This window comes from Schistocerca cancellata, chromosome 9 (genome assembly GCF_023864275.1).
Source record: "Schistocerca cancellata isolate TAMUIC-IGC-003103 chromosome 9, iqSchCanc2.1, whole genome shotgun sequence".
In the NCBI taxonomy this organism is placed as follows: domain Eukaryota; kingdom Metazoa; phylum Arthropoda; class Insecta; order Orthoptera; family Acrididae; genus Schistocerca; species Schistocerca cancellata.
In genome coordinates, this window is record NC_064634.1 from 1,198,069 (window position 1) to 1,212,942 (window position 14,874).

Here is a 14,874-nt window from a genome sequence, read left to right on the forward strand (position 1 = left end):
CTCAAATACATTGCCCTTGTATAGACCCTCTATATTCTCCTTCAACCTTTCTGCTTTCCCTTCTTTGCTTAGAACTGGGTTTCCATCTGAGCTCTTGATGTTCATGCAAGTGGTTCTCTTATCTCCAAAGGTCTCTTTAATTTTCCTGTAGGCAGTATCTATCTTACCCCCTAGTGAGATAAGCCTCTACATCCTCACATTTGTCCTCTAGCCATCCCTGCATAGCCATTTTGCACTTCCTGTCGATATCATTTTTTGAGACGTTTGTATTCCTTTTTGCCTGCTTCATTTAGTGCATTTTTATATTTTCTCCTTTCATCAATTGAATTCAATATTTATTCTGTTACCCAAGGATTTCTACTAGCCCTCGTCTTTTTACCTACTTGATCCTCTGCTGCCTTCACTACTTCATCCCTCAGAGCAACCCATTCTTCCTCTACTGTATTTCTCTCCCCCATTCCTGTCAATTGTTCCCTTATGCTCTCCCTGAAACTCTGTACAACCTCTGGTTCTTTCAGTTATCCAAGTCCCATCTCCTGAAATTCCCACCTTTTTGCAGTTTCTTCAGATTTAATCTACAGGTCATATCCAATAGATTGTGGTCAGAGTTCACATCTGCCCCTGGAAACGTCTTACAACTTAAAACCTGGTCCCTAAATCTCTGTCTTACCATTATATAATCTATCTGATACCTACTAGTATCTCCAGGGGTCTTCCATGTATACAACCTTCTTTCATAATTCTTAAACCAAGTGTTAGCTATGATTAAGTTGTGCTCTGTGCAAAATTCTACCAGGCGGCTTCCTCTTTCATTTCTTAGTCCCAATCCATATTCATCTACTACGTTTCCTTCTCTCCCTTTTCCTACTACCGAATTCCAGTCACCCATGACTATTAAATTTTTGTCACCCTTCACTATCTGAATAATTTCTTTTATTTCATCATGCATTTCTTCAATTTATTCGTCATCTGCAGAGCTAGTTGGCATATGAACTTGTACTACTGAAGTAGGTGTGGGCTTTGTATCTATCTTGGCCACAATAATGTGTTCACTATGCTATTTGTAGTAGCTTACCTGCATTCCTATTTTCCTTTTCATTATTGAACCTACTCTTGCATTACCCCTATTTGATTTTGTGTTTATAATCCTGTAGTCACCTGACCAGAAGTCTTGTTCCTCCTGCCACCAAACTTCACTAATTACCACTATATCTAACTTTAACCTATCCATTTCCCTTTTTAAATTTTCTAACCTACCTACCTGATTAAGGGATCCGACATTCCACACTCCGATCCGTAGAACGCCAGTTTTCTTTCTCCTGATAACGACATCCTCTTGAGTTGTCCCCGCCCGGAGATCCAAATGGGGGACTATTTTACCTCCGGAATATTTTACCCAAGAGGACGCCATCATTGTTTAATCATACAGTAAAGCTGCATGCCCTCGGGAATAATTACGGCCGTAGTTTCCCCTTGCTTTCAGCCGTTTGCAGTACCAGCACAGCAAGGCCGTTTTGGTTATTGTTACAAGGCCAGATCAGTCAATCATCCCGACTGTTGCCCTTGCAACTACTGAAAAGGCTGCTGCCCCTCTTCAGGAACCACACATTTGTCTGGCCTCTCAACAGATACCCCTCCGTTGTGGTTGCAACTACGGTATGGCTATCTGTATCGCTGAGGCACGCAAGCCTCCCCACCAATGTTAAGGGCCATGGTTCATGGGACATATGTTACCAAAATGATTTTACTATGTCCTTACATCAACTTAAAAATGGAAGTTCCTAACAATACAGATTGTCAAAGCATTATTCACGAAAAGCAGCTTATGGTGGTAATATGAATCACCTCAAGTCACAATCAGCTAATCACATAATTCATGATGGACATGGTGAATACTAGCCTTTGAAAGTGCTCTGTGAGTATCTAAGTTTCCTTAGTTGTTTTTAAATTTTTGAAACTGAATAAGTATACAATATTTAATAGCAAAGATCTATGCAGAGTTACCTAGGATTTGTGAGCAGCTCATTTACAGCCCAACCAATGGACTCCTCAGTGATGTTGTTCAGTGCCAGCATAATTGCGTAGCCAGCACTTTGTGCCCTCAGTAGGTTGGACTCCTGGTCACCAAATATAGGAAACCCGAGAAGTGGAACTCCAGAATAAAGTGCCTCCTGCATACTCATCACTCCCCCATGGGTGATGAAGAGCTTTAAATTCTTGTGAGCTGTGAAAGAAATAAAGAAAATAAGCACAGAGAACTTCGTACATTTCAGGCATAAAATATTTCCGTGCAGTGTCTATTCTGGTGATGTACTTCCAGTTGTAGTAAACACATTGAGTTAGCTGAGAGAGAGAGAGAGAGAGAGAGAGAGAGAGAGAGAGAGAGAGAGAGAGAGAGACAAGATATCAATGTTTCTGTTTCCATAGTGAATTTAAGTTGTGACACACATTATTCATCTGCCTGTCTAGACTGCTTATGTATTCTTGTGGTTCATTTGTGAGACATAAGATGTTTTCACATATCTGTACCATATCAAGCCACCCACATTCATAGAAAATGGCAGCCATCAGACACACAATATACAGCAGGGGTGCCCAACCCATGTGGTGCTGATTTTTGGCCCACAGAGCTGTTGTTTCATATGAACAAAAAATTTAACTTATTTCATGTAAAACCCCAAAAGAGAATTCCATGAAGCATCATTGGTATCACCTCTTATATCAATAGGAATATATCAGTTAATTGACTCAACTATCATTAGTTTTCTTCTCAATTTTTGTTTGAGAAAATTCAAAAAGTTGGGTTTATTTTGAGATGCCTACATGTCTACTTGAAGATACATAGCCCATCTTTGCAAAATGCAGCCAGCTAACAGCAAGAACACACATGAATTGCATAGCAGAATATGTCTGTCGCAATGCGTGAGTGAGTCAAACATCAGACACAGCAAATATATTTACTGCAAACTTGCAATGCTACCAGCTGCGAACTTACATACCTCTCTTTGTATACACAGTGAACATTCTATCACAGCCGAACTTCCATCTGAGGTAAGGAGAGCCACATTTTATTTTTTTCAATTAATCTCTGATGCTCACTTTAATTTTATTTTATGCATTCAGTTAACGATGATTAGTTATGTCAACCGATGTTAGTTCTAGTTTTTGTGTGAGTACTAATTTTTAAATTTAATTGGTATAAAATAAATAAATCAGTACTTAATTGTAATAAAATATTTCACTGGTGATATTTAAGTGTTCCGCATTAGAAAGATAGAAAAAAAAACATCCCCCACACTTAGGATGCCTCCACCCTTTTCATCAGCTGATGGACTACAATGATACCCTGATCAGAGAAGTTTGTTTGGATTTCTGTCTTGGTCATACCATGAAGCAGTGTAGTGTAAATAGCACCACAGAAAGAACTCAGCATTCGATGGGTCTCGACATGGACAGGATAGTTGTGGAGGAGCAAAGCTGCAAGCAATTGGCTTGAGAACCAGAAGTAGTCTCCAAAAGCAAAGTGCTATTCCATGAATCAGAGCAGGAGTTCACAGAGCCAGCAAATGCATCAACACACTTCTGAATAATAAACAGATTTACCACAGCAAAGGACTGACTGTCTTCAGTATGTGAAACCACAAGGAACTGTGGTGCAGCTGGGAGGGTCTTTGAATCATTAGCCTCAGCACATTTATGTTTGGTATATGTTCATTGTGGAGAAGATGATTGGCTCACAGTGAGAAAATCCCCCACGATTGTCAGCATCTGTGATGGTGTGCTCCTTCCAACTGAGGGGGGGGGGGGGGGGGGCCTGTCTTAGATGGGGGACGCCCACTTCAGCTGATTTTTCACATTTCAGGTGACACCTCCTGAACACCTGACAGAGGGACCAATCAGCAGCTTGGGAAGATATCAGCTCAGACAATCACCCTTCCCTGGGCCTGGCCTGTACCAGGGGGTATGTGCAAAACCTACCTGTCAACCCACAGGTGGAAATTACACATTACCCAGTGATCTGTTACATGTCAGACAGGGGGGCTGGCCTCCAGGAGTACACAGGGAGGAAGAAGAAAAAGAGGAACCTCAAATGCCAAAGAGGAGGAAGGAGTGAAAAAAGGAATGAAGAAAGAAAAGAGGAACGAAAGACAATGGATACTGCTCTGATATCGGCTAGTGAATGCGCAGAACACATTTCTGAAAACATCCCAGACATGTTCCAAAGGGAGGGAAAAAGAATAGCAAGAGGGCAGACATGCAGCAGGAAGGGAAAAGATGCTGCAAATGCCGGGTCCCTGTGAAGCCAAGCACGAACCTGCCACAGAGCAAAGAGCCCCTTCACACAGAAGGGGGTTAAATAGGCAGCTATAAAACTCTGACAATATATCCATGAAAATGAAATGTATTGTAGATAGATGTGATCTCAAATGTCAGCTAAAGATGTTTCTCCTTAACAGCTCCTTCCATACCACAGAGGAATTCTTGAATAGAAGTAATTAGTAATTTTTACAGAAAAAATCTGTAATGGACATCACATTGCCACATGTTTTTATTATATACTTTTTTTGACCTATCCCACATCATAATCTTTATCATGAATGTGATCTCTGGAACTACTAAGGGTGTAACTAAATAAGTATCTAACTGATTGTGACCACTATATAAGTTGTGTTTCATTTTTTTCCAGCCCAAAAAAGGTAGAGGAAAATGTGGGTCCAGAACTGTATGTAATGGAAGTAAAAGATCTCCAAATGAATAATGACCATGCACAATGGGAAAGGATATTAAAGGAAATGGTATAAACAGATCAGAACAAAAGATATGATGAAGATATGGGAATATAGCACTGTTGAATGAGCAGGCCTGCTCTTGGTGATGAACTGAAGTCCTATTAATTTGTGAATAAAATTTAAGCTGGTCCGTTATGGAAACTAATGAACATACAGATTAAAATTTACAATTAAATGGTATTCAAACTTACCAAGTATGTCACTTTGTGGAAACCATTTTCCAATCCTCACATTGGCTGGCTGGTTTGGCAGTGAGTCCTCCTCATACTTCCAGAGAACCTTCTGCTTCAGCTTAGAGAATACACTGAGAAATGCACTCTGCATGCCTTTTGGGAGGTTGGCACTTTTGATGCCACTGCCCATGCTAAAGAATATCACACCATTTGTCGCACTATCCATGAATGTTTGCAGATCCTACAAAAAGAAAACATTTTATTAATTGATGAATGTGTAAACCTAAGACTATGACTGTTGATCGCCACTAGAACAGTCTTAGGAAGTACCATAGATGATGTAGTAACAAAGCTCAGTCAAGTATTGAATCATTTGAAAGGTTGATGATGTTTATCTTCAAATAAAGGGTAGCCTGTGTAACAACTGTGGTGGATTGAACTTGACACTTTTATTGAAAGTTATGCTGCAAGGTTCACAACTGCAAGAAAGCACTATAAGCCCACTCATGCTGGCAAGTATTTACAGGCCACCAATAATCAATACCTGGCATGCACAATGGGCATTTCCAAAACGTTATTCTGCAGAGCCAAGCAAATTAACTTCTGACAGTTTTACCAAAAATGTATAGAATAATCAATATGCAGGGAAAAGCATAATTAACACTGTAAGGTTACTACTATACTGCTGAACAGCTATCTCTGTTCATGGTTCATCCACTCAGTTGCAGCCTGCTTATTTAACATTTTCAGGTGCAACAAAATTTTGATTTTCAATATTTTGGCTTATTACTGGCTGAATTTAAAAATGTAAATTGCTGCCATAACTTACCTGTTAAGAGGGACTATCTTATGTTACAGGTTTAATACAATAAGACAAGTACTGCAGTCAAAAACTGTGCCTTGAGGCACCACAGTTGATGGCATGCAAATACCTGGACTTTACTCTTCCAGTATTTTTAAATGAGAGCTATCAGTAGCATGCAGCAAATTAATAGTATGTGTAATGAATGAGTCTCTCATCAGCTGTCCAGTGATTGTGACAGTATGATGCAGCAGAGAATATATCATGAACAACTGAACATTTATAGGCCTGAAGGACATGTTTTTTCTCTGTCTAAATATGACAGGAGACAAGAGCTGAGTGCACAATCCTGAACCAGTGAATAATGGACAGTTCTTAGAGTGACTGCACCCATAGCCTGTGGTCCAGAATACAATCAATCACACACACACCTGTTTGTAAAACCCTACTGACAATATTTCTCCCTGTGAAGGGCACTTTCAGCAAGAAAGTTCAAATTGTGATTAGCACTCATGACAGCAACCTATGGTACACACTACCAAACTGCAGGGAAAATTTTCAACTGGGGGGTCTCCTGCTATACCACACTACAGTCCTCATTAGATGCGAACATGAGGGGGTACCATGTCCTCAACCTGGTTTGCAAGGTGCAGTCCTATAAGGGGGAGAATGGAGGGGTGTTATGCCCTTGCCTTCCTCCCGTTTTCAGCCAATTACCAAACCAGTTATATGTGGATCTAAATATGGAGGTAGCAAGGAAAAAATACAAGAGACACAAGGGTAACTTGCATAGAAACTGGACTGCAGTGAAAAGAGTTGATGGGCATGAAAGGGAAGCAGTAGTTGAGAACAGAGTGGGATAGGATTGTAGCCCACACCTGATGTAATTAAATCTGTAAATTGAGCAAGCAATACAAGCAAGCAAAGACAAATTTTAAAAGAAAACTAAAGCTAACAGAGAAGAAATGAAAACTTTGAGGTTTGCAAATGACACTGTAATTCTACCTTTGACATCATAGGACTCTGAAAATCAATTGTGCATCATATGGGCTGACCCACACGAAATACTGGATTTTCAATTGGCCACACTACGAAGATGTAGATGTGTGTTCACCAACTTCCATATCTAATTACAGCCAAGAGCCACATAGTATGCCATTCATTTCAGTATGGTTCATTGGCCAGTGCAGGTGCCTATTGCGGCAGTGGAGGAATTCTGTCACATGAGGAGCATTGCAGCTGTCCAACGTGCAATGCCCCATGGTAGAGACTGCCATTTCCATGTTCCAGGCAGAAGATTATTGTGGAATAAGATCTTAAGTTTCATCCTTATAAGCTGCAAGTAGTTCAGTAATTACGGCTGTGACAAAGTGAGTAGGCATAATTTCTGCACAACTTTAGTGGATAGAATTGGCCTGAATGATTCATTTCTGACAAATCTTGTGACATTAAGAACTTTAATAGCCAGTATTGATGTTCGACATCAATATTTATTTAAAGCTATCTGCTTTCTAGGTCATTGTCAGATAACTTAGTACTAAACAGTTAGTCCACACAACATCAATGACGGTTCACAGCTGTATAAAAATCTTTTTTCAGAGGTATGTGACATTTTATGACTATATATCAATATGAAAATACAAGCAGGATGTAATTCACAAAGAAGCTCTGTACAAATATATTTTATATTGCTTTATACTCAAGGTTAAAAGTACATGAATGTATAAGCAAAAAACATTGTCTAATTGAGTAATGGTGCAGACAGTCATGGAAGAGACTGTGCTCAAATACTGCAAGACAAACTAGGGCCCTCATACCAGGTAAAAAGCATAGTAAAACCTGGCGCCCCACTAAAAGAAGTGATAAAAAAATGCAGAATATTTGACAAGAAGCTTCGGTACATGTGATACTTTGATTGTAATAGGGGGTTCTAACGACATAGACAAACCTCTCGATCTAATGTTGAAGCATGTGGTAGAACTATTGGAACCAATAGTCGCTCTAAGTCACAAAATGAATATCATTATCCATCCTATACCCAGGAGATATGATGTTCAAAATTTAAATAGTAAAATTAATACTGGAAACCTCCACCTGATTCAGGCTCTGAATTTAGCTAAACACACGTACAAAAAAAAAAAAAAAAAAGAGTTGCTGTGAACTTTGAAATAGAGAGACTAGCCAGAAACCACTTCACAACACATGGCTTACACCTAAACAAATGTGGCAAGGAGATTATATGCAATAGACTGGCCTTCCTGACAACTATGGGTGACAATAAGAAACCAAAAGTCAGAAACCATAAACAGACGCTAATAAGCAATTGGATAAAGATAAACAAGATGGGAAATAAAAAGAGTAATAGTGGCCATACTGTGCAAACTACACTAGACAAATGGGTCACGAAGTCACAGAGACGAAACACAAACCCCCTGACCCCTCAAAAAGGTCAGGGACTTGAAAGGATCAATAATGTGACGGTGAACATTATCGAGACATCCCTCCAAAACGTCAATGTGATGCCTCAACAGTGTGAAGTGCATGTGGATACTTTTCAGGCCCACCTGGAAGATGAGATGGCTGCCAAGGACGACCAACAGAACCAGCACAACTGCTCAGAAGTCAACATACCTGGAATACAGCACAATTTAAACTAAAGGTCAGTGGCACAGTAAATATGACTTCGAGCCCCCCGAGTAAACCCCACTCAGACCTGAAAATCTATTATCACAATGTCCAATCCTTGAGCAACAAAACTGATGACTTAAGCACTTTGCTGACCAGTGAACTCAGTGATATCTCAGTAGTATGCCTAGCAGAGCACTGGCTCTGCACCGATGTGGTTCAGCTAATCTCACTACCCAACTTCAAATTGTGTGAACACTACTCCAGATCAAATGATGGACATGGTGGGGTTGCCATCTTCATCAAACAACACATTGAATATAGCCCACTTCCTACCCTAAAGGAAATAGGAACAGATAAGATCTTTGAATGTGCAGCCATAAAGCTTACAGATCTAAATCTAATTGTAGCTACAATCTACCGTCCCCCCTCCAGTAGTATTAATGATTTTCTGTTACAAATGGACTTGTTTCTATCCAAAATAAGTCAGTGGAAACAGGAGGTGATTATATGTGGTGACTTTAATATAGACTTTCTCACCCACAACAGAAACAGGGAAACATTGATTAACATTGCAAAAACTTATAATCTCCATGGCCTTGTAAACGAGCCCACTAGAATAACACCCACATCCAAGACAGCTCTAGATCAAATTTTTGCAAATAGAAATAAACTTAACCCAACTCTAGAAGTATACAATGCAGGATTCAGTGACCACCAAGCTGTCATTCTAAAGGTCGATGTTAGCAAAGATACCTCAAACCCAGTCCCACCTAAAACTTTACGAAGGTTTTTCACCCGAGAGAACTTGAACAAGCTAAATGCCCTCCTTAGTAAAGAAAAGTGGACAGAGATGTACACAGTCAATGATGTCAACACGAAATTCAACATATTTCTTGACAAAATGATCCACCACTATGAAAAGGCCTTTCCGCAAAAACCAGTAAGAATAAATAATAATAGAAACAAGAGTTGGATTACACCAGCTATAAAAATCTCTTGCAAACATAAAAGAATACTCCGCATGTTATGTAAACAAAGTAGTGACTCCCCCAACTAACAGAATACTATAAAAACTACACATGTAGCCTAAGAAGAGTGATAAGACAAGCAAAAAGGATGCAGAATGATGAGTACATTGACAAATCCAGCAATAAAGTAAAAGCAATGTGGAATATCATAAAAAGGGAAAGAGGGGAAATGAAAGCTTCACATACGAACATAGAAATCAAACTCCACAATGAATCTATATCTAATCCCAAAGTAGTGGTGAACTCATTCAACAATTTCTTTACGAGCATAGCTGAAAAACTGGTCCAAAATAATCCTAACACAAATTACCAACCAGCAAACCAAAAATATCACACATGTGCAGAGTCAATTTTCATTACCAAAGTCATTGAAAATGATATTGCAAAAGCCCTCAGAGAGTTAAAAAATTCATATTCAGCTGGAATTGATGGTATCCCAGCAGCTGTAATCAAAAATTGTAAACACACAATTGCTGAACCATTAACTCACCTCTGTGACTGTTCTTTCCAGGCAGGTATCTTCCCCGAAGCTCTGAAACTTTCTAAAGTAATTCCTGTCTTTAAAAAAGGTGATAATAAAGATATGAATAACTATAGGCCTATCTCAATCTCATCCTGCTTTTCTAAAGTTTTTGAAAAAATAATGTCCAAAAAAATGATAGACTTCATTGAAAAAAAAGATTTCCTAAGTTTAGCTCAACATGGGTTCAGAAGGAACAAATCTACAGAAACTGCAGTATATGATTGCATAAATACGCTTTTAGAACTGTTAGATAGAAAACAACCCATAACAGGCATATTTCTGGATCTGTCAAAGGCTTTTGACACTGTTGATCACAAAATATTACTGGAAAAATTAGAACACTATGGTATCAGAGGAATTGCAAACAACTGGATTCTACATTCCTAACCAATCGGATGCAGAGTGTCAGCATGAAATATACTAATAGACAAAGCAACTCAATAACCGAAATACTATCAAGTAATAAAACTGTAAAGCAAGTTGTTCCACAGGGCTCAGTATTGGGACACCTACTTTTCCTCCTGTACATTAATGACTTGAGCCTGAATGTTGATGCACACAAAACAATAATTTTTGCTGATGACACAACTGTACTCCTCAAAGGGGAGAATACAGAGGCGGTGCAAAAAGCTGTGAACGTGGCTACTGATCAACTCAGCAACTGGGCAAAAATCAACACACTAACTATCAACACCAAAAAGACAGCTTCCATGAACTTCCACACAACACAAAATGCAAATTCCTCTCAGCCATCTGTCACTATAAATAACCAGTCAATAGATACCAACACTGTTATCAAATTCCTAGGTCTGTGGGTTCAAGATAACCTGAAATGGAATACACATACAGGAAAGGTAAATGCCAGGACTTGTACTGGCTGTTATGCATTGAGTGTATTGAAAACATGTGCTAGCCTGAAAACATTAACCAGTGAATACTACACTTATATACAAGCCCACCTAAAATATGGTGTAATATTCTGGGGAACCCCCCATGAACCATGGACCTTGCCGTTGGTGGGGAGGCTTGCGTGCCTCAGCGATACAGATGGCCGTACCGTAGGTGCAACCACAACGGAGGGGTATCTGTTGAGAGGCCAGACAAACATGTGGTTCCTGAAGAGGGGCAGCAGCATTTCAGTAGTTGCAGGGGCAACAGTCTGGATGATTGACTGATCTGGCCTTGTAACATTAACCAAAATGGCCTTGCTGTGCTGGTACTGCAAATGGCTGAAAGCAAGGGGAAACTACAGCTGTAATTTTTCCCGAGGACATGCAGCTCTACTGTATGATTAAATGATGATGGCGTCCTCTTGGGTAAAATATTCCGGAGGTAAAATAGTCCCCCATTCGGATCTCCGGGCGGGGACTACTCAAGAGGACATCGTTATCAGGAGAAAGAAAACTGGCGTTCTACGGATCGGAGCGTGGAATGTCAGATCCCTTAATCGGGCAGGTAGGTTAGAAAATTTAAAAAGGGAAATGGATAGGTTAAAGTTAGATAAAGTGGGAATTAGTGAAGAATGGTGGCAGGAGGAACAAGACTTTTGGTCAGGTGATTACAGGGTTATAAATACAAAATCAAATAGGGGTAATGCAGGAGTAGGTTTAATAATGAATAAAAAAATAGGAGTGCGGGTTAGCTACTACAAACAGCATAGTGAACGCATTATTGTTGCCAAGATAGACACAAAGCCCATGCCTACTACAGTAGTACAAGTTTATATGCCAACTAGCTCTGCAGATGATGAAGAAATAGATGAAATGTATGACGAGATAAAAGAAATTATTCAGGTAGTGAAGGGAGACGAAAATTTAATAGTGATGGGTGACTGAAATTCGTCAGTAGGAAAAGGGAGAGAAGGAAACATAGTAGGTGAATATGGATTGGGGGGAAGGAATGAAAGAGGAAGCCACCTTGTAGAATTTTGCACAGAGCATAACTTAATCATAGCTAACACTTGGTTCAAGAATTATGAAAGGAGGCTGTATACATGGAAGAAGCCTGGAGATACTGACAGGTTTCAGATAGATTATATAATGGTAAGACAGAGATTTAGGAACCAGGTTTTAAATTGTAAGACATTTCCTGGGGCAGATGTAGATTCTGACCACAATCTATTGGTTATGAACTGCAGATTGAAACTGAAGAAACTGCAAATAGGTGGGAATTTAAGGAGATGGGACCTGGATAAACTGAAATAACCAGAGGTTGTACAGAGATTCAGGGAGAGCATAAGGGAACAATTGACAGGAATGGGGGAAAGAAATACAATAGAAGAAGAATGGGTAGCTTTGAGGAATGAAATAGTGAAGGCAGCAGAGGATCAAGTAGGTAAAAAGACGAGGGCTAGTAGAAATCCTTGGGTAACAGAAGAGATACTGAATTTAACTGATGAAAGGAGAAAATACAAAAATGCAGTAAATGAAGCAGGCAAAAAGGAATACAAACGTCTCAAAAATGAAATCGACAGAAGTGCAAAATGGCTAAGCAGGGATGGCTAGAGGACAAATGTGAGGATGTAGAGGCTTGTCTCACTAGGGGTAAGATAGATACTGCCTACAGGAAAATTAAAGAGACCTTTGGAGAGAAGAGAACCACTTGTATGAATATCAAGAGCTCAGATGGAAACCCAGTTCTAAGCAAAGAAGGGAAAGCAGAAAGGTGGAAGGAGTATATAGAGGGTTTATACAAGGGCGATGTACTTGAGGACAATATTATGGAAATGGAAGAGGATGTAGATGAAAATGAAATGGGAGATACGATACTGCGTGAAGAGTTTGACAGAGCAATGAAAGACCAGAGACGAAACAAGGCCCCGGAAGTAGACAACATTCCATTTGAACTACTGACAGCCTCGGGAGAGCCAGTCATGACAAAACTCTACCATCTGGTGAGCACGATGTATGAGACAGGCGAAATACCCTCAGACATCAAGAAGAATATAATAATTCCAATCCCAAAGAAAGCAGGTGTTGACAGATGTGAAAATTACCAAACTATCAGTTTAATAAGTCACAGCTGCAAAATACTAACGCGAATTCTTTACAGACGAATGGAAAAACTGGTAGAAGCCGACCTCGGGGAAGATCAGTTTGGATTCCGTAGAAATGTTGGAACACGTGAGGCAATACTGACCTTACGACTTATCTTGGAAGAAAGATTAAGAAAAGGCAAACCTACGTTTCTAGCATTTGTAGACTTAGAGAAAGCTTTTGACAATGTTGACTGGAATACTCTCTTTCAAATTCTGAAGGTGGCAGGGTTAAAATACAGGTAGCGAAAGGCTATTTACAATTTGTACAGAAACCAGATGGCAGTTATAAGAGTCGAGGGGCATGAAAGGGAAGCAGTGGTTGGGAAAGGAGTGAGACAGGGTTGTAGCCTCTCCCCGATGTTATTCAATCTGTATATTGAGCAAGCAGTAAAGGAAACAAAAGAAAAATTCGGAGTAGGTATTAAAATTCATGGAGAAGAAGTAAAAACTTTGAGGTTCGCCGATGACATTGTAATTCTGTCAGAGACAGCAAAGGACTTGGAAGAGCAGTTGAACGGAATGGACAGTGTCTTGAAAGGAGGATATAAGATGAACATCAACAAAAGCAAAACGAGGATAATGGAATGTAGTCAAATTAAGTCGGGTGATGCTGAGGGAATTAGATTAGGAAATGAGACACTTAAAGTAGTAAAGGAGTTTTGCTATTTAGGGAGTAAAATAACCAATGATGGTCGAAGTAGAGAGGATATAAAATGTAGACTGGCAATGGCAAGGAAAGCGTTTCACAAGAAGAGAAATTTGTTAACATCGAATATAGATTTAGGTGTCAGGAAGTTGTTTCTGAAAGTATTTGTATGGAGTGTAGCCATGTATCGAAGTGAGACATGGACGATAACTAGTTTGGACAAGAAGAGAATAGAAGCTTTCGAAATGTGGTGCTACAGAAGAATGCTGAAGATTAGATGGGTAGATCACGTAACTAATGAGGAGGTATTGAATAGGATTGGGGAGAAGAGAAGTTTGTGGCACAACTTGACTAGAAGAAGGGATCGGTTGGTAGGACATGTTCTGAGGCATCGAGGGATCACAAATTTAGCATTGGAGGGCAGCGTGGAGGGTAAAAATCGTAGAGGGAGACCAAGAGATCAATACACTAAGCAGATTCAGAAGGATGTAGGTTGCAGTAGGTACTGGGAGATGAAGAGGCTTGCACAGGATAGAGTAGCATGGAGAGCTGCATCAAACCAGTCTCAGGACTGAATACCACAACAACAACAACATTCTGGGGAAATGCTCCAACTGCTCTGAGCACATTCAGAATCCAGAAGAGAGCATTGAGGATTATTAATGGGAGCAAACCCAGAGACTCCTGGAAACCCATCTTCAGAAAGTTAGAAATCCTTACACTGCCTTGCCTCTACATTCTTGAGACTCTAAAATTCTTCAGAAAACATATAGTGCCAACTGACCCCAGAGTCGTAAAAAATAATGAAATACATGAACACAACACCAGGAAAATGCAAACCTGCATGTTATACGTACAAACACTCAACTGTGTAAAAAGGGAGTTTTCCACATGGGCCTCCAACTGTTCAACAATCTTCCCACTAGTATTAAGTCCATAGAAGACAACATAAAATTTAGCAAAGCCGTGAAGTCATATTTGTTGTGTCACTGTTTTTACTCTGTAAATGAATACTTAGATCAGTAATCTTGCTGTTTGTGCTAAATTGAAAACATTGAGCAATATAATACATTAGAATACTATAGGCTTACATTAATACATGTTAACAATGTTAAATGACATTTCCGACATCTGCAACACTCTGTGTACCATCAGATCACATGGAATAAATAAATAAATAAATACTGTATTATATGGACTACCTGGTGATTGGGGTAAATAGGCTGGGGTAAAAATAATTAAAAGAA

At 39.6% G+C, this 14,874-nt stretch overlaps 1 protein-coding gene across 1 annotated transcript in view; it reads right to left on the minus strand.

The window, feature by feature from the left end:
* Positions 1-14,874, minus strand: part of LOC126100311 (UDP-glucosyltransferase 2-like) — a 102,939-nt gene that overhangs the window by 9,542 nt on the left and 78,523 nt on the right. Inside the window, exons 4-5 of the mRNA XM_049910922.1 lie at positions 4,982-5,204; positions 2,005-2,224 (exon numbers count right to left, since the gene is read on the minus strand). Coding sequence (XP_049766879.1) covers positions 2,005-2,224; positions 4,982-5,204 — 443 coding nt within the window. The remainder of the gene's footprint in view (positions 1-2,004; positions 2,225-4,981; positions 5,205-14,874) is intronic.